At 37.5% G+C, this 27,855-nt stretch overlaps 1 protein-coding gene and 1 long non-coding RNA gene across 2 annotated transcripts; both read right to left on the bottom strand.

The window, feature by feature from the left end:
* Positions 1 to 3,158: 3,158 nt before the first annotated feature.
* LOC131160223 (uncharacterized) lies at positions 3,159 to 25,105 on the bottom strand. Its single transcript, XR_009137960.1, has 6 exons — positions 24,737 to 25,105; positions 24,553 to 24,663; positions 24,426 to 24,469; positions 24,111 to 24,257; positions 19,099 to 19,326; positions 3,159 to 3,459 (listed from the first exon to the last, which is right to left on the bottom strand). It is a non-coding gene; the product is annotated as an uncharacterized LOC131160223 (long non-coding RNA).
* Positions 25,106 to 26,779: 1,674 nt separating this feature from the next.
* On the bottom strand, positions 26,780 to 27,706 carry LOC131160222 (glycine-rich cell wall structural protein 2-like). The gene has a single exon (XM_058115656.1). The coding sequence runs from the start codon at positions 27,556 to 27,558 to the stop codon at positions 27,055 to 27,057; it is 504 nt and encodes a 167-aa protein (XP_057971639.1). The 5' UTR covers positions 27,559 to 27,706; the 3' UTR covers positions 26,780 to 27,054.
* Between the last annotated feature and the right edge of the window lie 149 nt (positions 27,707 to 27,855).

Genomic DNA, 27,855 nt, shown 5'->3' with positions numbered 1-27,855 from the left:
AAAGAGCACAAAAAGCTTGGAAGGAATATGGATGTTCTATCATGGTTGATGGATGGATTGATGGGTGTTCAAGAGTCTTGAATAATTTCCTTATGAATAGTCCTGCTAGTACATGGTTTTTAAAATCCATTGATGCTTCTGATCCTATAAAAAATGGTGATTTGATGTTTAAGTATATGGATGAGGTGATTGAGGAAGTTGGTGAGGAGAATGTTGTGCAGGTGATAATTGATAATGCAAAGAACATGATAAATGGTGGAAAGAAGCTTATGGAAAAGAGGAAGAAGCTCTATTGGACTCCATGTGCTACACATTGTTTGGATCTCATGTTGGAAGATATTGCAAAATTGAAGATCCATGCAACCACAATCCTAAAAGCTAAGCAAATTATGAAATTTATTTATAATCATTCCTATGCACTTGCAATAATGAGGAAGCATTTCACCAACAACAAAGAATTCATCCACCCTGTGGAGACGCGCTTTGCTAATGCATTTTTGACACTTCAAAGAAATTACAGACAAAAGCGAGGCCTTCAATGTATGTTCTCTTCGGAGATGTGGTGCACTTCTACATATGCAAAAATGCATGAAGGTATAATTACTCGCTCAATTGTTTTATTTGACCAACATTTTTTACCTCTCGTGCCTTATGTTATCAAGTGTGTTGTCCCTCTTGTGTGCATTCTAAGGGAAGTTGATTCTGAGGAAAGACCAGCTAAGGGGTTTATCTATGAGTTGATGGATTCGACGAAGGAAAAAATTGCTGCAATTTTTTTCTAGAAATGCTAGTAAGTATTGACCCATTTAGAGAAAAATAGATGATAGATGGACTCCACAACTTCATCACCCTTTACATGATGCGGGATATTATCTAAATCCCCAATTGCGTTATAAGGAGAACTTCTCTAATTGTGAAGAAGTGAAGAAAAGATTAGTTGAATACATGGATAGAATATTGAGAAATAAGGAGAGGCTAGCTGCAAACATCCAATTGGATTTGTTTGATAATGCACGAGGAGAATTTGGGACTCAAGTGGCTATTGACTCTAGAATATTGAGAAGACTAGGTAAAAATAATGCTACAATAAAAATTAGTTAATTAGTAGTATTGTATCCTTGTTTCTTCTTATAACATAGAACTTAGATATATGTTTCTTCTTTTATAGCTGATTGGTGGAAGCGTTTTGGGACAAAAACCCCAAAATTGATGAAGTTTACTACTCTTGTTCTTAGCCTGACATGTAGTGCTAGTGGGTGTGAGAGGAATTGGAACACATTTGAGCAGGTTCTTAGTTCTTACAAATTCCATGTTATTATCATTTCACTCAACTATGAAAATATTTTCTAATATCAAAAAATTTAAATGGCTTAAACTCAATTGTAGACTCATACAAAAAAGAGGAATAGATTAAAGCACAAGAGATTGAATGCTCTAGTTTATGTGAAATACAACACCAAACTAAGGGAGAGAGCTCTGAGAAGAAGACAAAATTATGATCCAATATAAGTGGAAGAAGTAGCTTCACATGATGAGTGGATCACCGAGAAGGAAGAACCTGTCCTCCTAAAAGATACTTCTTGGTTTGATGATGAAAATCTCTTTGAATTCGATCTTAATAGAGCTTTGCCCATGGTAGCTTTTGAAGGAGATAATGCTTAAGCAACACAAGCTTTTGGTTGCTTGCATTCTATAATTCCTAACAAAAGGAAGATTAGTGATTATTGAGAGAACTTGAGTATGTACATATCAATGGTCATTTTTGAATCTAATAATTTATAATTCTTCATTTCTCCTAACTCCTAAATATCTAGACATTCAAGAGGCAAGAGGCCAACATTGTTCACAATTGAAGAAGACAATGATGTTGAAGTGGGAGAGGGGGAATTTATAAGCGGAAGAACTCCTACTATAGATAAGTTTGATGAAGACGAGGACTTTGATGAAGACCTTGATAGATCCTTTTGAACTTTGTTGATTTAGATTTAGATTCTTAGGATCTTGGATGATGAGACATTGTGATGCTTTAATTTGGCTTTTTCTCTTTCTTTGTAATTTTATGGCTCACGCTTATTTTTTAACGTGCATTGTTTGAGTTTGTTAGCTAAAATTGGACTATATGATACTTAAGAATTATGTTTTTATTTTTTTCTCCATTATTTTACATTTTTTTCTCATTTTTATACTATATATAAATTTATTTTATTTATTAATTATTTTGAAAAAATACAGCCCTAAAATGCTTATGCCCCACCTCGCAGACGATAAAACACCTCGCCTTACACCTTCGCCTGTTAATGCAATAATGCGCATCAAGTTTGAATAAGCACCATATCCTGAACTCTTGTTTATTAACCTGTTCTAAGAAAGATTCAAAGAAAATAAATAGAACAAAACTTGATTATGATTGATTGTTTTGAAGGTAGAGAAAACAGAAGGGCAATACTAAGAAACTAAGGGCCTATTTGGTATCGTTGTTGTTTTTTGTTTTTTATTTCTGTTTCTGCACAGTGAAGAAACAGATTATTAAAAGACGTTTGTTTAAGTTGTCAGTTTTTTGTTTCCATTCTTAATTTTTAGCTATTTGCCGAAAAACTAAAAATCAGATTTTATGGTTTTCAATTATTTTGGTAACCTGTTGTCAAAAATTTTAATATTTAGAAATAGTTTTTTTGAATTAAATTATTCATTTTACAAACTTCTAAATTAAAATCAAAATTAAATGATCATATGAATTTAAATATGATTAAAATAAAAATATACATAAAATTTAAAAAAAATAATAAAACCATTTACAGAATACCTTTATTATTTTTCAATTTTATGTCCAATAAAATTTTTATTTTAAAGTAAATTTTAAAAGTAGAACAATTAAATAAAATATTTAAAATAATTTTTTTAATAGTAGTTTTTTAATGTGTATTTTTTGTAATTTTATTATTTTAACCATATTTTTATAATATTATTTGATTTAAATTTTAAATATGAAAATGACTATTTTTAAATTAAGTTTTTAATTCGTATTAGTTTTATAAATGCTAACCAAACAGGTTGCCGGTTTCTAATTTTTAGTTTCTATTTCTGTCTGATTTTTGTTTCACTAATTTTTGACAGTGATACCCAACAGCCCCTAAGGTGTTGAATAAGATCTTTCCCCATTGGTATGTGCCTTCTGGAAAAGGCTGGTACATTTCAACTCTTTTAGGAACGAAGAAATATTACATGCAGAATGATACTGGGAAGATAGCAAGAATCAATAGCATGCTTTCTAAGATAATATTCAAATGGAAAAATGTCAGAAATGTATTCTACCTTATAGTAGTCAAGGATGATCAAAAGTTGCTGCTTAATATAAAGTGCTCAAACAGCAGTTAAATCAACCAACAGGGCAGTAACCCATCGTCAAACATTGACAGCTGGTCCAAAGATCGTCGAACTGAGCTATAAACCCGAGCCAAACTACAAAAATAGAAGAAGGAAAATGTTGAATAGGAAGAAACAACCAGGTCCCAATACTATAATCAAACTCATATTTTAAAATTATACAAAATCCCCAAATCCTACATTAGAAATGCATTCATCAAATGTCAAATAATTACAAATTAGATAGGATTCCTGGGAACCAACCAAGATTGTTGTGAACCCAACCGCTCACTAGTGCAAATAAGGACCTAGAAATATAACACCACGTTTGAATTAGATTTCTGTGGATCTAAACAAAATGCAACACAAACTTGCTTTTACGTTTTCAAATCTGTAAAATGACAAATCCGAAGCCCTAAAATCCATACTCCCAATCAAAGCGCCGAAGGATTTTCCGTTAGGCATTTTATCGAATAGCAAAGCGGCCAAAAAAAAAAAAAACTCCCTGCCAAGCAAATGATTTAGTCAAATGTCCCACAAAAATCAAACATTCAGCAATCCGATTACCAGATTACAACCTCTATCTTTAATGGGGATGACAATTGAAAATAGCTATTTGCAAAACGAAGTCTGGCCCAAAACAAAAATTTCAAGCAAGGTGCTAGAATGCTTGCAATTATCTCTTGATGCCTTATGCAAGCAAATTTCTGATGAATCATAGACAATCTTAGGAAGAAGAAGAAGAGATGATGTGGCTGCTGCTGCTGCTGCCAATTATAATGATGATAATAAAGATTGAAGTCGAGAAGAATTAAGCTTCACCCAAATTTTCTAGAGATTTTCCGGCAATATTACCATCGACCACATTGTCGTCCTCAGTGTCAGCACAATAGCCGTTCCACCAATTTTTGATTTTTTATTTGAATTTGTGCAAATTTAAAATAAATTTAATATAATTTTATAATACAAGTGTAAATATAAATTTAAGATTTGCCCTAAGAGAAAACATGCGAAGTGAATCAAAACCTTTATTACCCAAACTACAAAGTAGCAAATCTAAATTATTAGAGTCAAACTCGTTTGGTATTCATAACAACACTCAATAAGCGTCATTCATGTTATAAAATATGCAGAAAAATAAATAGAGACGAGACAGAAATTTACGTGGTTTAGCTATGCCTACTCCATGAGCAGATGGGATAAAAAACTTCACTATCTCGAGAGGAATTACAAAATGGTTTGGAACCGGACTTGTACAAAATATCTCCGGCCTTCTACAAGATATCTCTCCTCTCTTCATCTTTCCTCTTCTTTTTATAAGCCTACTTACTTCAAGCATACAAATGTTTATACAAGCATGCAATATGTGTGTTCAAGCATGCAATATGTGTGTTCCAAACGAGAGGGGGAGGGTGCCCTTTTATATGGCAATGAGGATAGCAAAGCATTTATTGGGGTGGAAAAATGAAGCGGAGGAAGATGAAGATAAGGGGAGACATTCATATTTTTCATAGCACTCCCCCTTGGATGTCACCTATATATTAACTCCTTCTACTAAGATATTTAAGATGTCTCATTCCGATGAGATGAACCAATTTCTTGAATGTTGTATTAGGCAAAACTTTGGTGAACAAATCTACTAGATTATCACTTGATCGGATCTGCTGAACATCTATATCACCATTCTTCTAGAGTTTATGTGTGTAGAAGAATTTTGGAGAGATATGCTTTGTTCTATCACCCTTTATATATCCTCCTCTTCGTTGAACTATACATGCAGCATTGTCTTCATATAAAACTATTGTAATATCCTTGATTGATTGAAAACCATAATTTGCTTGGATATGAGAAATCATTGATTTGATCCACATGCATCCTCTAGTAGCTTCATGGATAGCTAGTATTTCATAATGATTAGAGGATGTTGCTGTAATTGTCTGTTTTACAGATTTCCAAGATATATCAATTTTTTCGTAAAACAATACATATCCAATTTGAGATTTAGCATTGTGAGGATAAGATAGACATCTAACATCTGCATATTCTACTAGTAGAGATTTGAAATCAAATGAATAGAATAGACCCAAATCAGATGTACCTCTCAAATAGATGTACCTCTTAATTCCATTCCAGTGTCGATGAGTAGGAGCAGAACTATATCTTGCTAGTAGATTTACAACAAATACAATGTCGGGTCTTATACAATTGGCCAAATACATTAGAGAGTCGATAGCACTTAAATATGGTACTTCAGGGTCAAGTAATTCCTCCCCCTCATCATGAGATCGAAATAGATCCTTCTTAACATCAAGTGATCGCACGATCATTGGAGATCTCAAAGGATGAACTTTGTCCATATAGAATTGCCTTAATATCTTTTCAGTATATTTAGATTGATGAACAATAATTCCGCCATTTACATGTTCAATTTGTAGGCTAAGACAATATTTTGTTTTTCCTAAATATTTCACCTCAAATTCTGCCATTAAATAATTAGCAACTTTAGTGAGCTCTTCAAGAGTCTCAACTAAATTCAAATCATCAACATAAACAACAATTATAGCAAATCCGAATTCTAATCTTTTAATAAAAATGCATGGACAAATTGAATAATTTATGAATCCTTCTTTCACAAGGTACTCACTTAATCGATTGTACCACATGCGTCCAGATTACTTTAATCCATATAAAGAACGTCGGAGTTTAATTGAATATAAATTTCTGGGTTTTGCTTCAGGCAATTTAAATCCTTCAAGGATTTTCATATAAATTTCACAATCCAACAATCCATATAGGTATGTTGTTACTACGTCCATAGGACGCATGTGATTACACGTGCAAATTGCGTAATTGGGCACTTTAACCCGGCCTTTACGGCGTATATTTTTAATTAAGTGTCCAAATTTGTCCAATATTTCAATAAAGTGCCGAAATTATCATGCTTGAGTTTTATTGTACAATTTACGAGTTTTTGATAATTTTTTATCGCAGGAAAAGTCCCGGGAACCAAAACTAACACCTGTTCGTATTTCATGCATAACTTTTCCGTCCAAACTCCGATCGAAGTGATTCAAATTTCTGGAAAAAGAGGAAAGGATTATCTACAATTTTCGTGTTTTGAGTTTTGTGAGAAACTGGCTTCAGAAGGGTCAAATATTGCGGTGAACAGAGAGCAAAACTGTGACCCGGCCATGCAAGCCGGGTCGGGTCAAGTTGTCGGGTCGGGTTGGCTAAACCGGGTCTAGGGCTTCCCCCAATCTCTTTTAAACTCTTCTTCTTCTCTCCCTTCTTGCCTAGACAGCCCTGCGGGCTGCTCTCCATCTTCCTCTTCTTCTCCCTCTTCTTCTTCTTCTTCTTCATTCTCTTCTTCTTCTCCTACTTCAGTTTTCTTTTATTCTTGCCTCTCTTCTCTGCCCTCTATTCTCTTCTATCTTTCCCCTTGGGTCACTGTTCAAACCACCAGCCCTCTTCTCCGCCAGCAGGTTCTCCAACCGGCAGCAGATCCTCTCGGCCACTCTTCTAGTCTCTCTGCAAACCAGCACAGCTCCGGCCACACCAGCTCCAGTCGAAGACCCAACACAGCGGCTCTCCACCCTCTGTCCTCTCTCCAGTGAGCAGCCTCCTCAGCAGGCTGCAACCAAGTCCGGCAGCCCAGCCAAACCACAGACCAGCCAAAGATTCAGAACAGAGCATCTCCAGCTCCGGCCATTCTCCAGCAGCCAAGCTCCGGGGACTCTCTCTCTATCTCTCTCTTTTTTTTTTCTATCTCTTTCTTTTATTTATTTATTTATTTACTTTTTTTTGTATTGAAAGTTGAACATGGTTAAATTAGTATTAAGGTTTATTTTAGATTTAAAATAATTGTTAAGTTGTTTTGCCTTTGGAAAATTAAATTGGTTGTGTTTTTTTGTTCAAGATTTATTTTTATTTTTTTGTTGAAGCTCAATTTAGATTAGGTTCGGTTTTATCAAAGTTTGTATTTTTCTTATGGTTTTCCGTTTTATTGATGTAGTGAGCCACCGTGAAATTAATTTGACCTGGAAATTGTGTATTGTGAGCATGAGTGGCTAAGTTCGGTAACTTGGGTTATGGGTCAAAGTCGTTTGCTTTCCATGGTTTGTTAGTTTCCCTAAAATATTATTGCTAAACTTTTATTTGGTTAGAACCGAAAATTGACGGCATCGTTGATTAATCACTGGCTCTTATTTCTTGTTTTGTTGTTGACGATAGGCACATCAAAACCTTGATTTAATTTAGGATTTTAATCAACTAATTTTTACATAAAATTCGGTTGATGCTTAATGAGAGTTTTTATTTTTTTCCGTTTGGATGTGGCCAATTTACTCGATCTTTAGTAATAAAATTTCATCTTATTAATGCCTTGATTGGATTAACAAGAAGAGGAGTAAGGCCTAGGAAATTAGTAAACGGTGGAAGCAAACAGACGTTGAACCCATAACCCGAGTATTTGGTAAAATTGTTTCAGTTAATCTGTTTAGTTTTGGTTGCGTTATTAGATTTACATTTTTGGAAAATTGATAAAATTTCAGTTTCATTTTAATAATTTACTCAAGCTTCTCTCACTTTGTTTATTGTTTTCAAAATGTAAATGACCAAAAAGATTTTCAAAGATTTTCAAACCCCATTTTTCAGCAACAGGATTTCACTAAACTTGCATAAATACTTTGATACTTAGTGGTCCCTGTGGAATACAATCCTAGACTCATCCTTGATACAACTTGACACTTCTGCACTTGGAAGCACAACTCAGAACGAGTCAGCATGCTCAGTCGTTCAGCGACTACTAGCCAAATTAAGAATTTGAAAGTGATTCCATCCATTATAGGAGAATATGTCTCCTCATAATCATATCCGGGTTTATGCGAGAAACCTTGTGCCACAAGCCTTACTTTATATCAAGTAATTTCTTTATTTTTATTTTGCTTGCGCACAAATACCCATTTGTATCCAAAAGATTAGACATCTTCTAGTGTCTGGACTACAGGTCCAAAAACTTCTCTTTTTGATAGAGAGTTTAATTCTAATGTGATAGCCTATTTCAATTTTGGTCAATCACTTCTATATTGACATTCATTAACAAATTTAGGTTCAGGATCCTCATTACATCTGATAATGTCACTAGCTACTGTATATGCAAATGTGTTGTTGACAACAACTTTATTTCTATCCCACATTTCTCATGTGTGATGAATTGAGATCTCATCATCATTTCCAGGTACCTGTCCCTTTTCAAGGGATGTCGTTTCAGGATTTTTCTCTTTAGGAGGTTCATAAATGAGCAAGAAAAATGCCTTTTTTTTCATGGTAACTTAAAAGAAGAAATCTACATCGAACAACCAAAGGATTTTTAGGTGAAAGGAAAGGTAAATCTAGTTTGAAAGTAAAAGAAGAGTTTGTATAGCTTGAAGCAAGCACCTAGGCAATGGTATAGGGAGTTTGAGTCAATCATACAACAAAATGGTTCTAGGATAATAATTTTTTACCATCGTGTTTTTATTAAAAAGATTCTCTTATGGTGATTTTCTCATTTTATTGCTTTTAATATTGATACGCTAATTGTTGGCTGATTTTAAGTTTGATCAAGTTGAAAAAAGATTTGAGTAAGTTGTTTGCCACGAAGCAGCCCTCTGCCTCCTCCCCCATGCTTTCTCTTTCTTCCCATTTCAACTCCATATCCCACATCAGAAGATTGAAAATCTTCCTTGGTGAAGCCTCTTCTTTATTAGCCATTTAGCCTCCTTTGTTTCACATTTATTTAATTAAAATTAATAAATAAATAAACCAGTGTTTTAAAAGGCGTTCGTGAGGCGCGCTTCATTTTGAGCATAAAATGCCCCAATGCATAACTTGAAAGGCACAATTCCTAAAATGCGTACACCTCGAGGGAGAACACGTACACCTCAAGACAAAAGGTGCGCTTTTTACGCCTCAGATGGGAAGGCATGCGCCTTTCGGGAGTAGACTAATATGTAAAATATTAAAAAAAAAAAAAAACAAATAAAAAGAACTGTTAAGGCTTTGACGAGCATCAAACCCCCCCCCCCCTCTCAACGACGGTCTTCTTTCTTCCAAGCTTGCGTTTGTCTTTCACGAATCCTCCAGCTTCTCATCTCTCTCCAACGAGTTTATGACCCCTTCCAACCTCTCATCTGCCTCCGATGACCCCTTCCGACGTTTCGTCTCTCTCTGACGACCCATTCGGACCTCTCGTCTCTCTCCAGCAACCCTCTACAACCTCTCATCTCTCTCCGCAACCCCCTACAGCCTCTCTGCTTCGAGGTCTCCTCTCAGTCTGAGGTCTCTCCTCAAACTGATTCGAGTATTCGACTCTCTCTCTCCAATGCTGTTCACCGAAGACTCTCCGGAGACTCTCTACCAGTGTCTCTAAAAGTCAAGGTAAGCTACAGTTGCTTTTGATTTGTTTTCAGTTTTCACTTTTCATTTTTCAATTTTCAGTTTTAATTTCCTGCTGCAACTGCTGATTGTTCTTGTTCAATAAACAAAAACATGTTTGAAGGTGAATCAAAGAGGCAGAAAAAAGATTTTGTTTGGAAATACATAAAAAAAGTTGATGGAGAAAAATATTTTAGATGCAAATTTTGTGATCAAACTTGAAATGGGACTATCACAAGATTTAAACATCATTTGGCTGGTACAAGGAAGGGAATGAAAACTTCCCCAAAAGCTCCTCAAAACGTGAGAGATGAGTAGAAGATCGCTTTTGAAAAATTCCAAGAAGAGAAGTGTAAAAGAAATTATCGTCTTGAAGAGATTAGGATGAGTCCAAGAGGAGGGATTCAAGTGCTACTTCTCCATGAGTTGGGGATCTTGAGCAACAGAATAGTGGGAGTAGCCTTAATCCTAGGGCTAGAGGTCTAATGGATAAGTTCGCATCTTCACTGACCAAACAAGTAACTCTAAACTCAAAGTGGAAGAAGGAAGAGAGAAATGAAGTGTGTAGGAAATTTGGCCGTTGTGTGTTCAACAATGCTCTACCATTTAGTTTGATAGATGACGTATATTGGCGTGTTATGGTGGACGGTATTGCTAATTACAAGCCAGGTTTCAAGCCTCCATCTATGCAAGAGATGAGGACATGGATCCTTAAAGATGAAGTGAAAGACATCGATGGCATGTTGAAAGAGCACAAAAAAGTTTGGAAGGAATATGGATGTTCTATCATGGTTGATGGATGGATTGATGGGTGTTCAAGGGTCTTGATTAATTCTCTTGTGAATAGTCTTGCGGGTACATGGTTTTTAAAATCCATTGATGCTTCTGATTCTATAAAAAAAATGGTGATTTTATGTTTAAGTATATGAATGAGATGGTTGAGGAAGTTGGTGAGGAGAATGTTGTGCAGGCGATAACTGATAAATGCGAAGAACATGATAAATGGTGGAAAGAAGCTTATGGAAAAGAGGTAGAAGTTGTATTGGACTCATGCTGCACATTGTTTAGATCTCATGTTGGAGGATATTGCAAAATTGAAGATCCATGCAACCACAATCCTAAAGGCTAAGCAAGTTGTGAAATTTATTTATAATCATTCCTATGTACTTGCAATAATGAGGAAGCATTTCACCAACAACAAAGAACTCATCTGCCCTGCAGTGATGCACTTTGCTAAAGCATTTTTGACACTTCAAAGAATTTACAGACAAAAGCAAGGCCTTCAATGTATGTTCTCTTCATAGATGTGGTGCACTTCTACATATGCAAAAATGCATGAAGGTATAATTACTCGCTCAATTGTTTTATTTGACCAACATTTTTGGCCTCTCGTGGCTTATGTTATCAAGAGTATTGTCCCTCTTGTGTGTATTCTAAAGGAAGTTGATTATGAGGAAAGACCAGCCAGGGGGTTTATCTATGAGTTGATGGATTTGGCGAAGGAAAAAATTGCTGCAATTTTTTCTAAAAATGGCAAGAAGTATCGACTCAATTAGAGAAAAATAGATGATAGATAGACTCCACAACTTCATCACCCTTTACATGCTGCAGAATATTATCTAAATCCCCAATTGCGTTATAAGGAGAACTTCTCTAATTGTGAAGAAGTGAAGAAAGGATTATTTGAATACATGGATAAAATATTGAGATATAAGGAGAGGCTAGCTATAGACATCCAATTGGATATGTTTGATAATGCACGATGGGAATTTGGGACTCAAGTGGCTATTGACTCTAGAATATTGAGAAGACCAGGTAAAAATAATGCTTCAATAAAAATTAGTTAATTAGTAGTATTGTATCCTTGATTCTTCTTGTAACTTAGAACTTAGATATATGTTTCTTCTTTCGTAGCTGATTGGTGGAAGCGTTTTGGGACAAAAACCCCAGAATTGATGAAGTTTTCTATTCGTGTTCTTAGCCTGACATGTAGTGCTAGTGGGTGTGAGAGGAATTGGAGCACATTTGAGCAGGTTCTTAGTTCTTACAAATGTCATGTTATTATCATTTCACTCAACTATGAAAATATCTTCTAATATCTAAAAATTTAAATGGCTTAAACTGAATTGTAGACTCATACAAAGAAGAGGAATAGATTAGAGCACAAGAGATGGTCTCAAGGCATGGACGTAGGTTTGGTGCAAAACCACGTTAAAATACTGGTGTTAAGCCTTCTGCCTTTCTCTACTCTACTCTCTATTTTACATCTTGAGCATGATTTACATTTCATATATTGTGGTATAATTGCTTGTATCTTGCCAAGAATTTTATTTTGTAGAGAAAGTCAAAAATACGCGAAAAAGTCCATTCACCCCCCCCCCTCTTGACTCTACTCCCGAGCCGACAATTGGTATCAGAGCGAGGCGCTTGCATTTTTTGGAGTATACCAACAGCTCCGGTTGACTGACTCGAGGTTCGGTTGACTGGCCCAAGGCGATTTTCCTTTTTAGTGCGATTCAGTCGACTGGGCTTAGGAGTCTGGTCAATTGGGCCCTTTACAATAAAGATTTCTGGCCATTTGTTCTGTTCGGTCAATTAGGCTTAACAGTCGATCAACTAGCCCCTTTAAAAATTTGAGATTTAGCCATCTTTTGACCTCAAAAACACTTCAAACCTTTTGTATGAGTTTAGAATTTTAAGTGACAGGTTTTTCATGAAAAATTGATTTCCTAGGGTCAATCTATGGTCATTATTGAACTTCAAATCAAATCAAGCAAGACATGCATGTACAATTTAATCTAAAAGCAATACAACTGAGAAATTATATGTCTTCACTCTTCTGCTCTTTAATTTTCCATGCAAAAGTGTCACGGTCCGGCTCTTTTCACACCGTTGTGAAGGGCCATGCGACGCTAGCTAAAGCACTCTTGCTTAACTAGCCAGCCTATCGTTTACCAACATTCATCCACGAAGCACTTTCATTAACATTCATTCAAATAGCAGCGGAAATATTAATCAATTCATGAAAGCCGTGGCAACCAAGCAATAAACATTGAAGCAAACGTAATTCATTAACAAATCCTCCGTTGACATGGTGTACTTAGCGAGGGAGGCAAGTAGGCTAAGCACGTTGACAATTGCTAGTGAGTTTTACAATGACTGATGAACACTCACCCTCCCCTAAAGAAGTTTTTATGTAATTATCATCCTGGCACTAGGAAACATCAAAGTGACCGAGGAGTCATACTGCCTTATTTGGCTTACAAAGACTCTACTAGCAGAAAATAACCCTACACTAGTATTTACATGATGGAAACCCATCCCAAGCATACGAAATAAGCGGTCACAGGCAAGCATAATGCCCTGAACAAGCTTAACTCGTGACATTCTCCCCCGCTTATGCGGTCGACGTCCTCATAGACTTTTGGCTATAGGTACACTTCAAATTTTTCCACAAACGGTTGAATATCTTCCGCAGAAATCCAGCTGATTTCTTTGTTATCAAGGCATTTCCACTTCACTAAGAACTTCTGCCGCTTCTTCCTTGAGGATATGAACTTTTTATCTGCAAGGATCTCTTCAACTCCATGTCTGTCAAGTTGCACTGTCTTCAACTCTGCGCTGTTTGACTGACTTCTACTCAAGTTGTTGGTGTTGGCGTTGAATGGCTTGAGGCAGCTGACATGAAACTGTGGTCTTCTCTCCTGATCTGTCCACTTCTTCGCCTGCTTAGAAGCTTTCTCCAGATAGGCTTGGGCAAACTCTACATTCTGTCTCCCTTCACTGGTGAAGATGTACGCCCTGGGACTCTTTCGTCTATACGGCTCATCCACTGTGTGAGGTAACAGCGGCAGCTGGCCTGTAACAAGCTCAAAAGGGCTCTTGTTGGTTGTTGAGCGCCTTTGGGCGTTGCCACAGAACGAAGCCACATCAAGTAGTTACATGTCATTCTTTTGGTTGTCGTTGACAAAATGGCACAAGTACTCATCTAGTAGCTCTCTGAATCTCTTCATCTGTCCGTTTTTCTGTCGGTGAGAACTCGAAGAGATGTCAATGTGTGACCTGAATATCCTGAAAAACTCTGTTAAGAAGTTGTCAGTGAACATTAAATCTTGGTCACAAATATTAACTTGGGGAATACCCCAACGTTTCACAATAGTCACAAGGAACAATTGTGTCGTCCCCTCTGCCGAACAATACTTTGGTGCGGCCATGAAAGTACCATACTTCTTCCGCTCCCCCTTGTCTTGTTGGCAAGTGAGACAAGTTTTGGTATGATCAACCACATCATCCCGCGTGTGCGGCCAATAATACCTCCCCAGTAGTCCTAGTCATTCTCCGCGAATACCCCTTAACAAACTTCCTACAGTATCTAGTAAGGCCAAGAAAGGAACGCAACTCCTTCACTGTCGTGGGGATCTTCCGTTCTTGAATCATCCTTACCTTCTCCATACCCCTCCGGATACGACCTTGTTCAATCACTTGACTAAGGAATTTGTTGCTCCGCTGAGCGAAAGAGAAATTCTCCTTCTTCACATCCAGACTGTTTCCCCTCAGCCTGTCGAACACCTTCCGTAGATGCTCTTCATGTTTCCTCTGAAACAACACCGATGCTCCCGACGGCGTTTTGGAAGGGCGAACACATCCCACTTCCAATTCATCAAGCTGTTTCCCCAACTCTACTATCTCTCGAGGCACAATCCGACATGGCCCTTTAGCAGGTGGCTTCACTCCTGATAACAACTCGATCTCTTGCTCCACAGTTCATCGTGAAGGCAAATTTTGAGGCAGCTTATCCGACAACACCTCCTTATCCTCATCCAACACCGCTTGGATGGTCGTAGGCTCTAACTCTTGGCCTACTTCTTTGTCTATCACTACCGTGGCTAGACGTGTCTACTCACCTTTACCCAATCCCTCATTGAGTTATATGGCTGAAAGGGACTTCCCGCTGTCTCCTTTCGTTGCAAAGACTTGCACCATGCACGAGTGATCTCCCATCAGACATAGGAACCATCCGAAGGCATCAGCACTGCCCTTGTCCCCCTTAGGAACTCCATTCCTAGAATGACTGGAAAGTTATCCAATGGCACCGTTGTGAAATTCGCATGACCTTCCCACTGTCCAAGCTTTATGGCCACTTGCTTGGCTACTCCCAGAGTAGGTTGGGCTACAGAGTTAACCGCTTTCATGCGTCCTGTATCCTTCTCTAAGGATAAGTTGAGTCTCCATGCTTCCACCTATGAAACAAAATTATGAGTAGCCCCCGTATCCACCATAGCGCGAGTACTCTTCCCATTTATCCTCAAGTCCACAAACATTAACCCTTTTGCTCGTGTAACTTTCGGTGTTTTTGCCTGCTTTTCCAATGCATTCACCAACCGCACTGAACCCACCCTTGGGGCATCATCCTCTTCCCCATCGTCTTCCACTACCTGTTCTGCAATGGAAGCCTGTAAAGCATTAAGTGATGCTTTGTGAGGGCACTCAAAAACTCTATAAGGACCTCGGCACAAGAAACACTCAATTTTACTCTTCCCGTTTCCATTGGGTGTGTTGAACCCTTGAGACGACGAAGCTTCCTATGAGGTTGATGATTTAGAGTTGGCTCCCCCACTCTTGGGTTTGCCATTCTTGAAAGACTTTCCACTATTTCCCTCTCCACCAAACCGTTTGGACGAAGCGGTATCATCACCAGCGTAGTCAGTCAAGCGTTCTGCAGCTGCTTGTGCAGTTGACAAGTCTTGAACCCTTTGCCTATGAAGTTCAATTCTTGTCCATGGTTTCATCCCCTCTAGAAAATAGAACAACTTGTCCTTCTTCGACATATCCCGAATATCCAACATTAAAGCAGAAAATTGTTTCACATATTCGCTGATTGACCCCGTATGCTTGAGATCTCTCATTTTTCTCCTTGCATTATACTTAACGTTCTCAGGAAAGAATTGGGCCTTGAACTCTCTCTTCAAATCTGCCCAACTATCAATTACACAGCTTCCATTTTCAATTTCTCTATACTTGGTACACCACCACAGTTTGGCATCACCAACCAAGTACATGGTCACAGTATCCACCTTTGCCTATTCTGAGGCCATCCTCACAACGCAAAAGTACTGCTCCACATCAAACAAGAAGTTCTCTAACTCTTTGGCATCTCGAGCACCCCCATACGTCCTGGGTTTTGGCAGCTTGGTCTTGCTAACTCCTGGAGTGTTGGAGTTCCCCATAGCAAGAACCATCACATTCATCTTTGCATCCAGATCTGCCATCCGGGCCTGCAAAGCTTCCACTGTGTGGCGAAAGTCCTCTAACAAGTCGCCTAGCAAACCTGTTTGATGTTTTTGTGATCTCATCACCTCATCAACAAGTTCTCTCATCTGGGCCACCTCCACGGCCATAGTGTTGGTTGTTGTGTCAACCTATGCTTCCAGCACACTGATCCTCTCAGCAGTGTTTGGTGCCATGGTCACTTACCAAAGCTTCCCAAATCCAACAACGAAGGCAATCAAATTCACGTAGCAACTCAACCTTGGGCTCTCACCAAGTGTCACCGACTTGGCTCTGATACCAAATGTCACGGTCCGACTCTTTTCACACCGTTGTGAAGGGCCGTACGGCGCTAGCTAAAGCACTCTTGCTTAACTAGCCAGCATATTGTTTACCAACATTCATCCACGAAGCACTTTCATTAACATTCATTCAAATAGCAGCGAAAATATTGATCAATTCATGAAAGCCGTGGCAACCAAACAGTAAACATTGAAGCAAACGTAATTCATTAACAAATCCTCCGTTGACATGGTGTACTTAGCGAGGGAGGCAAGTAGGCTAAGCACGTTGACAATTGCTAGTGAGTTTTACAATGACTAATGAACACTCACCCTCCCCTAAAGAGGTTTTTATGTAATTATCATCCTGGCACTAGGAAACATCAAAGTGACCAAGGAGTCATACTGCCTTATTTGGCTTACAAAGGCTCTACTAGCAGAAAATAATCCTACACTAGTATTTACATGATGGAAACCCATCCCAAGCACACGAGATAAGCGGTCACAGGCAAGCACAATGCCCTGAACAAGCTTAGCTCGTGACAACTATGTGATGTGTTCCTTAAGAGCTACATGGCCTCCATATTGCAATGACCATTAGTGCCTTCTAAAATATAAATTTTTTCATACACTAAATGCACAAATGAAATACATATGATTTGTCATTATCAAAACGGGATAGGACTCATAAAGTCAACACTAGTTTATGTGAAGTACAACACCAAACCGAGGGAGAGAGATCTGAGAAGAAGACAAAATTATGATCCAATATTGGCGGAGGAAGTAGCTTTAGATGATGAGTGGATCACCGAGAAGGAAGAACCTATCCTCCTAAAAGATACTTCTTGGTTTGATGATGAAAATATCTTTGAAGTTGATGCAATTAGAGCTTTTCCCATGGTAGCTTTTGAAGGAGATAATGCTTAAGCAACACAAGCTTCTGGTAGCTCGCTAACTATAATTCCTAGCAAAAGGAAGATTAGTGATTATTGAGAGAACTTGAGTACGTACATATCAATGGTCATTTTTGACTCTACTAATTTATAATTCTTCATTTCTCCCAACTCCTAACCTATAGCTTTATTAAATATCTAGACACTCAAGAGGCAAGAGGCCAACATTATTCACAATTGAGGAAGACAATGATGTTGAAGTGGTAGAGGGGGAATTTATAAGCGGAAGAACTCCTACTATAGATGAGTTTGATGAAGATGAGGACTTGATGAAGACCTTGACAAATCCGTTTGAACTTTGTTGATTTAGATTTAGATTCTTAGAATGTTGGATGATGAGACACTGTGACGCTTTAATTTGGCTTTTTCTTTTTTTTTTTTGTAATTTTATGGCTCACCTTATTTTTTAACATGCATTGTTTGAGTTTGTTAGCTAAAATTGGCCTATATGATACTTAAGAATTATGTTTTTATTTTTTTCTCCGTTATTTTAAATTTTTTTCTCATTTTTATACTATATATAAATTTATTTTATTTATTAATTATTTTGAAAAAATACAGCCCTAAAATGCTTAAGCCTCGCCTCGTGGAGGGTAAAACGCCTCGCCTTACACCTTCGCCTTCTAATGCGATAATGCGCATCAAGTTTGAATAAGCACCATATCCTGAACTCTTGTTTATTAACCTATTTTAAGAAAGATTCAAAGAAAATAAATAGAACAAAACTTGATTATGATTGCTTAGAAGGCGTTAATAGAGAAAGGAGAAGGAAAATATTAAGAAACTAAGGGTCTATTTGGTATCATTTCTATTTTCTATTTTTGTTTCCCCACAATAAAGAAACAAATTATCAAAACAAGCTTATTTATACTGTCAGTTTTTTTTGGTTTCTATTACTCATTTTCAGCTATTTGCCAAAAAACTGAAAACCAAAAAACCAAACTTTATGATTTGTAGTTGTTTTGACAACCGGTTGTAAGAAATTTTAATATTCAAAAATAGTTTTTTCGAATTAAATTATTCATTTTATACACTTCTAAATTAAAATTAAAATTAAATGATCATATGAATTTAAATATGATTAAAAGAAAAGTATACATAAATTTCAAAAAAATAATAATAAAGTCAATTACAAAATACCTTTACTATTTTTCAATTTTATGTCCAATTAATTTTTTATTGTAAAGTAAATTTTAAAAAGTAGAACAATTAAGCAAAATAGTTATAATAAATTTTATTTTTATTATAGTACTTTTTTTAATGTGTATTTTTTGTAATTTTATTATTTTAATCATATTTTTATAATATTATTTGATCTAAATTTTAAAGATGAAAATGACTATTTTTAAATTAAGTTTTTAATTCGTATTAGTTTTATAAATGCTAACCAAACAGGTTGCCGATTTCTAATTTTTAGTTTCTATTTCTGTCTGATTTTCGTTTCACTAATTTTTTACAGTGGTACCAAACAGCCCCTAAGGTGTTGAATAAGATCTTTCCCCATTGGTATTTTTTAAGGAATGCTGTACTTCACGGCATAAATCGAGCGTTGAGAAATGTCGCAATCAGCAGCATGAATTAAGAAATCAAATCACGGCTGAAATCACGTAAGGAGAAAAGTCGTCTTGGTGTACAGATTGTTTGAATGTTTTTGTATAAATAGGGCTTGTACAAATTGAAATAATATACAGAAATTCAATCCTTGCTTCTTTGATTTTTCTCTCATTTCTACTCCATTTTTATCACGGTATCAGAGCAAGGTTGTAGAACCTCTGTTCCAATTATTTGATTTTATATATATATATATTCCTGTTCATTACCTCATCAGCAAAGGTGTTCTGGAATCAGTTTACGATCACAGCGGCTCCCGATCTCTGCAACAGCGCAACGCAAAGACGATCACTAGTGACCAGATCACCACCGTCACTGTCGCAACCACGCTTCATCGCCAATCTCTTTGGTATTTGTTGTTCCGAATCCTTCGCCGCAATCTTCTCCTGCGTCTCAGCTATTCTCCGTCGTCTCTGCTACAGCAGATCTGCTGCTCACTGCAAACATTTGGTGAGGGAGAATGCTTTTGTTATGGGAATTATTATTATAAGGCTAGTATATGGGCTTTGATTATTATATGGGTAAGAGTGATGTACAGAAAATAAGCATTTTCTAGATAAGGTGGACAATATTCAGATATTTGAAGTGATTATTTTATTATAAGGTTAGTATTTGCAACAAAAAGAAAAAAAACAGGAAAAAGAAGAAGAAGAAGAAGAAGGAGAAGAAAGGTTTACCTTTTATGGCTGAAAAGGCAACCAAGATGGAAAAATATAAAGATCCAAATCATCATTTATATCTCCAACAATCAGATCATCCTGGATTGGATTTAGTTTCTTCACCGCTTACGGAGGATAATTATTCTACATGGAGTCGTGCAATGATTCTTGCACTTCAAGCGAAGAATAAAAACTACTTCATTGATGGCACACTATCTCCACCACCTTCTGATTCCTTAGAATACTCGCAATGGAGATGATGCAACGTTATGGTAATCTCTTGGCTTGTCAATTCTATTTCAAAGGAAATCTCTAGCAGTGTGATCTATTATGAAACTGCACATGCGATATGGGACAATCTGAAAGATCGCTACTCCCAAGTCAACGGCCCCCGCCTATACAAGCTTAAACAAGATATTGCTAATCTTGTTCAAGGAACCTTATCAGTTGGTGCATACTTTTCCAAATTAAAGAGTTTGTGAGATGAATTATGAGCAATTCAAGGAACATCTACCTGCACTTGTAGCGCAGGCAAGGAGACCCTCAAACAACAAGAACTAGACCGTGTCTAGAAATTTTTGATGGGGCTCAACGATTCCTACACTGCAATTTGTGGGGAGATACTTATAATTGATCCACTTCCCACTCTCAACCGTACCTATGCCCTTTTACTTCAAGAAAAACGTCATCACGGCATCTTGTCTCCACCATCCATTGATGGTATTGCTTTGGCTACCACCAACCATCAATCACGAAAGGAAGGACGGCCCGGTCCACCCAAGAAGTCTTTCAAATGTACTCACTGTGGCAAAGAAGGTCATACTGTAGATCAATGCTACCGCATCCATGGCTTCCCTCCAGGGCATCGCAGTTCTAAACCCAATCAGGGTCCTAGGCATAGTGCTCATCAGGCTTCTTCACATCCATCTACTAGCAGCCTTCCTTTTACTCCTGAACAGTGTCAACAGCTTCTCTCCATTCTTAACAACTCTGCTCCCTCTCAACCCATGACACACCAGCTAGGCAGTGTTGAATCACCATTGTCAAGCAAATCTCATAATGATTTACTATGGATTCTTGACAGTGGTGCAATTGATCATATGGTTTACTCACCTGCTGCTTTCACGCAGTTTATCCCCTTACATGGTCATACCGTTCAATTACCAGATGGATCTCATGCCACCGTTACTCATATTGGATCAGTTCACTTATCTTCTAATCTTGTTTTAGACAATGTCCTTTGTGTCCCAACTTTTCATTTCAACTTAATTTCTGTCCGTAAATTGTGCAAAATTCATCATTGTCTCATTATTTTTTCTTCTGATTTTTGTTTCATTCAGGACCTACGCTTGATGAAGATGATTGGGGTGGGAATTGAGCAGTATGACTTATACCGATTCACCAGGAATGCTAGTTGTCAAGTGGCTACATCCACATCGACATCTACTTCCCAACTTTGGCATCGTCGTTTGGGTCATCTATCAAATAAAAATTTGTCTTTTCTTTCCAATAAATTTCCAGAAATTTGTAGTTCTAATTCAGATCCATGTTTAATTTGTCCACTGGTAAAGCAAACTCGCGCACCTTTTCCACCTAGTTCCATTTCTTCTCTTAAACCTTTTGGCTTGTTGCATGTTGACATTTGGGGGAGCCATCGTGTTGCTTCCACTAGTGGTGCACACTATTTTCTCACCATTGTTGATGACTATACCCGTTGTACCAGGGTTTACTTAATGCGCCACAAATCTGACACACGCCCTATTTTGCAATCCTTTATCCACCTTATCGAAAATCAATTTTCCACCACCATAAAAATCATTCGAAGTGATAATGGACCTAAGTTTGACATGCCTTCATTCTATGCACCCAAAGGCATTATACATTAAACTAGTTGCGTCAACACTTCCCAACAAAATGGAGTTGTTGAACGCAAACATCGTCACCTCCTTAATTTTGCTCGTGCATTAATTTTTCAAGCACATGCCTAAACACTTTTGGGGGAATGTCATTCTTACCGCAACTTATCTCATTAACAGAACTCCTTCCCCTATTCTAGGTGGTTTGTCTCCTTATGAAAGATTGTATAATATCAAACCTCCATATAGCCATATGCAAGTCTTTGGATGCTTATGTTTTACTTCCACTCACTCGCAAAATCCATCAAAATTTGACCCCAGAGCGACTCAATGTGTTTTTCTTGGTTATTCATATGGCCAAAAAGGCTACTGACTTTATAACCTTGCAACACACAACATCTTTGTATCTCGAGATGTTCTCTTTCATGAAGATTCCTTCCCTTTTGCTTCATCTACTCCCGAACCCATGGAACCCGTCTTACCTTGTCCTATTTCTTCTCTTGACATCACTAACCTTTATCACCATCTTCACGACCAAACTCTCCTCCATCCCTATCTAATATTTTACCCTCTTCTCCACCTGCCCGATGATCTAGTCGTCCTACTCAGCCACCGACATACTTGCAAGATTTTCATGTGGAACAGGTTTTACCATCTCAACCCGCTCAATCATCTCACTCTGCAATGGTTCGTTCGTCAGGTAACCCTTATTGTCTGATTGATTTTTTATCTTATTCCCGCCTATCTCCTTCTCACCGTGTTTTCACCACAGCTCTCTCTCTTGCCAAAGAACCACAGTCATTTTTACAGGCCATGACAGATCCTAACTGCTGTACTGCCATGCGTACTAAAATTGATGCTCTCAAGCTCAACAACACCTGGCACCTTACTCCTCTTCCTCCTAGTAAGAAACCCATTGGCTGCAAATGGGTATACAAGATCAAATACAACCCTGATGGATCCATCAACCGATACAAAGCTTAGCTCGCCTAGTTGCCAAGGGTTACAGTCAACAGGAAGGCATTGACTACACCGAGACGTTTGCTTCGGTTGCTAAATGACCACCGTCCGAACCATTTTCGCTCTTGCTTCCGCTCGCAATTGGCACATCTATCAACTCGATGTCAATAATGTCTTTCTCTATGGCGACCTTGATAAAGAAGTTTATATGCAGCTTCCTCCGGGATTCAGACGAAAGGGGGAGAGTAGAGTTTGCAAGCTTGTTAAGTCTTTGTATGGTCTCAAACAAGCTTCAAGGCAATGGTAAGCTAAACTTTCATCTACTCTCATTGATGCAGGATACAAACAATCCAAGGCAAATTATTCACTATTCGTCCGATCCCATGAGGGTAATTTCACTGTCATTCTAGTCTACGTGGATGACATTATTGTTACAGGAAATAGCTTGAAATAGGTCAATGAGATCAAGAAATATCTAAGCGATCATTTCAAACTCAAAGATCTTGGAATTCTTAAATACTTTCTGGGAATCGAAGTCGCCCGTTCAGCCAAAGGAATATTTTTATCCCAAAGGAAATATGCACTCGAGATATTAGAAGATACAGGTTTCCTTGGAGCTAAACCTGAAAACTTTCCCATGGATCAAAATCTTGAATTAACGAAAGTGATGGCAAACTTGTCTCAGATCCTTCATCATACAGGCGACTTGTCGGAAGATTAATTTATCTAACCATCACAAGACCCAACTTAGCCTATTCAGTGCATGTGCTAAGTCAGTTTACGGACAAGCCACAAATACCACACTTGGACCCAGCACACAGAGTCTTACGGTACCTTAAGAAAACCTGAGGTCAAGGAATTTTCTTATCTGCTTCTAGCCAAATTCAACTTTATGCATACTGTGATGCAGATTGGGCACGATGCAAGGATACCAGACGATCGGTCACCGGGTATTGCATCCTACTCGGAAATTTCCTGGAAAACCAAGAAACAAACAACAATTTCACGCTTCTCAGCCGAAGCAGAATATAGGTCTATGGCCTCCACCTGTTATGAGGTCACATGGCTAAAGTCTCTACTCTCAGACCTTGATGTAATGCATTCTCAACCAGTCAGTTTGTACTGTGACAACAAGGCCGCTATACACATAGCTTCAAATCCAATGTTCCATGAACGAACCAAGCATATCGATATAGATTGTCATGTGGTTCGAGAGAAACTCCAGAGTGGCATCATCGAAACGGCTTACATGCATACAAGCCAGCAACCTGCTGACCTTTTTACCAAATCTCTTGGATTCACACAATTTAATTATTTACTTAGCAAGTTGGGTGTCATAAATATTCACGCCAACTTGAAGGGGAGTGTTGAGGAATGCCGCACTTCACAGCATAAATCTAGCGTTGAGAAATGCCGCAATCTGCAGCATGAATTAAGAAATCAAATCACAGCTGAAATGAGAAAAGTCAATCTTGGTGTACAGATTGTTTGAATGTTTTTGTATAAATAGGGCTTGTACAAATTGAAATAATATACAGAAATTCAATCCTTGCTTCTTTGATTTTTCCCTCATTTCTACTCCAGTTTTATCAGTATGTGCCTTTTGGAAAAGGCTGGTACATTTCAACTCTTTTAGGAACAAAGAAATATTTAACATGCAGAATGATGCTGGGAAGATAGCAAGAATCAATAGCATGCCTTCCAAACATAATATTCAAATGGAAAAATGTCAGATATGTATTCTACCTTGTAGTAGTCAAGGATGATCAAAAGTTGCTGCTTAATATAAAGTGCTCAAACAGCAGTTAAATCAACCAACAGGGCAGTAACCCATCCTCGAACATCGACAGCTGATCCAAAGATCGTCAAACTTCGCTATAAACCCAAGCCAAACTACAAAAATAGAAGAAGGAAAATGTTGAATAGAAAGAAACAACCAAGTCACAATACTATAATCAAACTCATATTTTAAAATTATACAAAATCCCCAAATCCTACATCAGAAATGCATTCATCAAATGTCAAATAATTACAAATTAGATAGGATTCCTGGGAACCAACCAAGATTGCTGTGAACCCAACCGCTCACAAGTGCAAATAAGGACCTAGAAATATAACACTACGTTTGAATTAGATTTCTGTGGATCTAAACAAAATGCAACACATATTTGCTTTTCCGTTTTCAAACCTGTAAAAGGACAAATCCGAAGCCCTAAAATCCGTACTCCCAAACAAAGCGCCGAAGGATTTTCCGTTAGGCATTTTATCGAATAGCAAAACGGCCAAAAAAAAAAACTCCCTGCCAAGCAAATGATTTAGTCAAATGTTGCACAAAAATCAAACATTCAGCAATCCGATTACCAGATTACAACCTCTTATCTTTAATGGTGATGACAATTGAGCATAGCTATTTGCAAAACGAAGTCTGGCCCAAAACAAGAATTTCAAGCAAGGTGCTAGAATGCTTGCAATTGTCTCTTTATGCCTTACGCAAGCAAATTTCTGATGAATCATAGACAATCTTAAGAAGAAGAAGAAGAAGAGATGATATCGCCGCCGCTACTGCTACTGCTGCTGCTGCTGATGATTATGATGATGATAATGATGATAATAAAGATTGAAGTCGAGAAGAATTAAGCTTCACCCAAATTTTCTAGGGCTTTTCCGGCAATATTACCATTGACCACATTGTCTTCGTCCCCGTCCTCAGTGTCAGCACAATAGCAGTTCCGCCATTTTTCGATTTTTAATTTGAATTTGTGCAAATTTAAAACATATTTAATATAATTTTATAATACAAATATAATTAAATTTGCCCTCAAACTTAAGATAGAAAAATATTGACTGAGTTATTGTTGAAAGTGACATTAAAAATTAAAATTATATTTTTCAAAGACAAGTTTTTTTTTTTTTAACAAATCCATCCCCCCACAAATAAGATGTGACACTGCATAAGTAGAAAAAATTTAATGAAATAAAATAAAGTAAAATAAAAGCAGGTTAAGAAAAAATTTGCCAAGTAAATCAAGACCTTTATTACCCAAACTACAAAGTAGCAAACCTAAATTATTAGAGTCAAACTCGCTCAGGATTAACAATAACACTCAACATTGGTCAACTAGTTGGAAATTCATGCTACTTGTGAGCAATATAAAACATTGAAATATTTTAATTAAGAATGTTCAATTCAAAATTATTTGAACTTAAATTCAAGAGTTTAAAATATATTTTTTTTTAAATTATTGAAATGATCTATTATAATTTATCGTATGTTGAGCTTGAAGTTATAACCGATCTTCATTCACTTTAAAAGAAAACATAATAATATCGTAACCTTGCCTTCCAAGTTGGAGTTTTTGAAATTTTAGACAATTAGTTCAAAGGTGTCTAAGCTTTTGGGACTCATAAGGTGTGATTTTATCTTGTTTTCTTATTTTTTTTCTTTTCATCCTTATTCTTCTTGAGAAATCTCTTAAACTTTTTGGTAATGAATCTAACTTCATCATTATCTTCGCCGCATTCTTTCTCTTTTATGGGGACTAGAGTTAGTATCTTCTTGTCCTTAGTTTCTACCTTCTTCTTTACTTTCATATGCTAGGAAAGACCCAAGTTTTCATCCTTAGGTCCTTTACTTCTTAAATTGTATCACCTTTAGCATACCAAGATCAAGCTTGGTAGACATCTAAAAATTCTCCTTACAAGTTCATAATTTATATAAGATTTACCAAAAGAAAGGCATTACTAATATTGGTAAATCCATTAATAATATTGGTAAATCTTGTAAACATATTCTTAATATTTTTCATATTGTCTCATTTAAGACATTTCATACACATAAGCAAGCATATTTATTCTAGATAATTTAATTCTGTTAATTTTTTTATGAGTTACTTCAAGAGTATCCTAGCATATGAAATGAAGTTTGAATCAAATTTACCATTTATTTTTTTTGCACACTTATTTAAATTTTTATGTATCCCATTCTTATATCATTTCATTTTAAGAAACCAAATTTGAGCTGTAACTCATATTTAGAAGGTATCCACTTGAAGATTATTACAAACGAGAAGGCACAGAGCCTGAGCCCTCTATGCTAACCTCATTGTCTGCTTAAACTAAGGCACAAAAGAGTCTTTAGTGATTAGGTGCAAATCCTCTTGGGTACAATTCATATTTAAAATGTTTTTATAGAGAAACCTTGTAGGGTGTGAATCGAATGCTTGTATTGGATTGAATCGAGCTGCACTTTAACAATATATACCTCTTAATCGTGGACTTTGGCTCAATTCATACTTAGTTAGCTTGTTCAATATGCTCTGCTAAGCCCATTCAAGAGAGTTTAATTCGGCACACAAGATTACTTGACTAAGCATTATGTTTGTAGTTCTACTCATCAAACATGTGGTAGCACCGTATTGGTCCAATATGCTAATATCGAAAGTACATATATTTTTTCTTGCATGTCACAACCAAAAAAATTGAGAAATATTTTAAAGAAGGCTCAAAATGCCATCCATGATAACAAGGTATGCTGTTTTAAGGGACTAATAGAAAGCTGCTAACACATATATTATATTGTGTACTAAAATAATGACAGTGGTACTTAACTACTTGGCATATTTTTTCTGTTCTCTACAAGAAAAGAAAATTTTAGTTCGAAGCATAAATGTACGATTAATTCGAAGCATTATCAGTCACGATTGCCTTTGTCCCTAGAAACCATTGGCGGGTGATTGCCATAGACACCATTCGGGCCACCAATTCCTCCGCCGCCGCCGCCGCCACCCCCAGAAGCACCAGAACCTGACCCAGATCCATACCCACCGCCATGAGCACCACCGCTTCCTGACCCATATCCATACCCTGAACCCGAGCCTGACCCAGTTCCAAAACCAAAGCCGTAACCACTGCCAGACCCGCTCGGGGACCGACCCGACCCTGACCCGTACCCCCACCCACTTCCTGGGCTTGAGCCCCAACCCCAACTATAGTCCCAGTTGCTACCATGGCCCGACCCACTAGCCCCCGTTGGCGTCCCCGTGCTAGGACCAGGAGAGACTTCATCGGGGCCAGCTTTTCTCCCATGACCGCCACCGTTAATGCGGCCGCCGACGGTTGTGTAGATGCCGGAAGCCCCAGAAGGGGAGAATAAGAGGATGAGCATGGAGGCTAGATGGAACAAGTTGAGGCGCATTGTTTTTTTTTTTTTTTCCGTTGGCTTAGGGGGGATTGCTGCAGACTTCTTGGTGGAATACGAGTAGTGGCAAAGATTAGAGAATGCTATTTATAAAGTTGGCATGGGCAGGCAGAGAGGCACCCGTGACCTCAACGCCCAGTCCGCAGAGTCTACTTTGTCATTGTGGGTGAAAATGATATGAATTCGCCACAAGAAGCATACCATGCCAGACCAGATTCCCACCAGCACCCACACTAATGATATTATTGCTTTGAAATGTCAAGTTACCAAAATAGCAATTGCCCATTTCCCTTT

This window comes from Malania oleifera, chromosome 7, assembly GCF_029873635.1.
Source record: "Malania oleifera isolate guangnan ecotype guangnan chromosome 7, ASM2987363v1, whole genome shotgun sequence".
NCBI lineage: Eukaryota > Viridiplantae > Streptophyta > Magnoliopsida > Santalales > Ximeniaceae > Malania > Malania oleifera.
Note: the sequence above shows the minus strand (reverse complement) of the source record. Positions and strands in the feature narration are given on the sequence as shown.

Excerpts from the sequence above, each read along its gene's own strand:
- LOC131160222 (XM_058115656.1), bottom strand. The coding sequence starts at position 27,558 with ATGCGCCTCAACTTGTTCCATCTAGCCTCCATGCTCATCCTCTTATTC.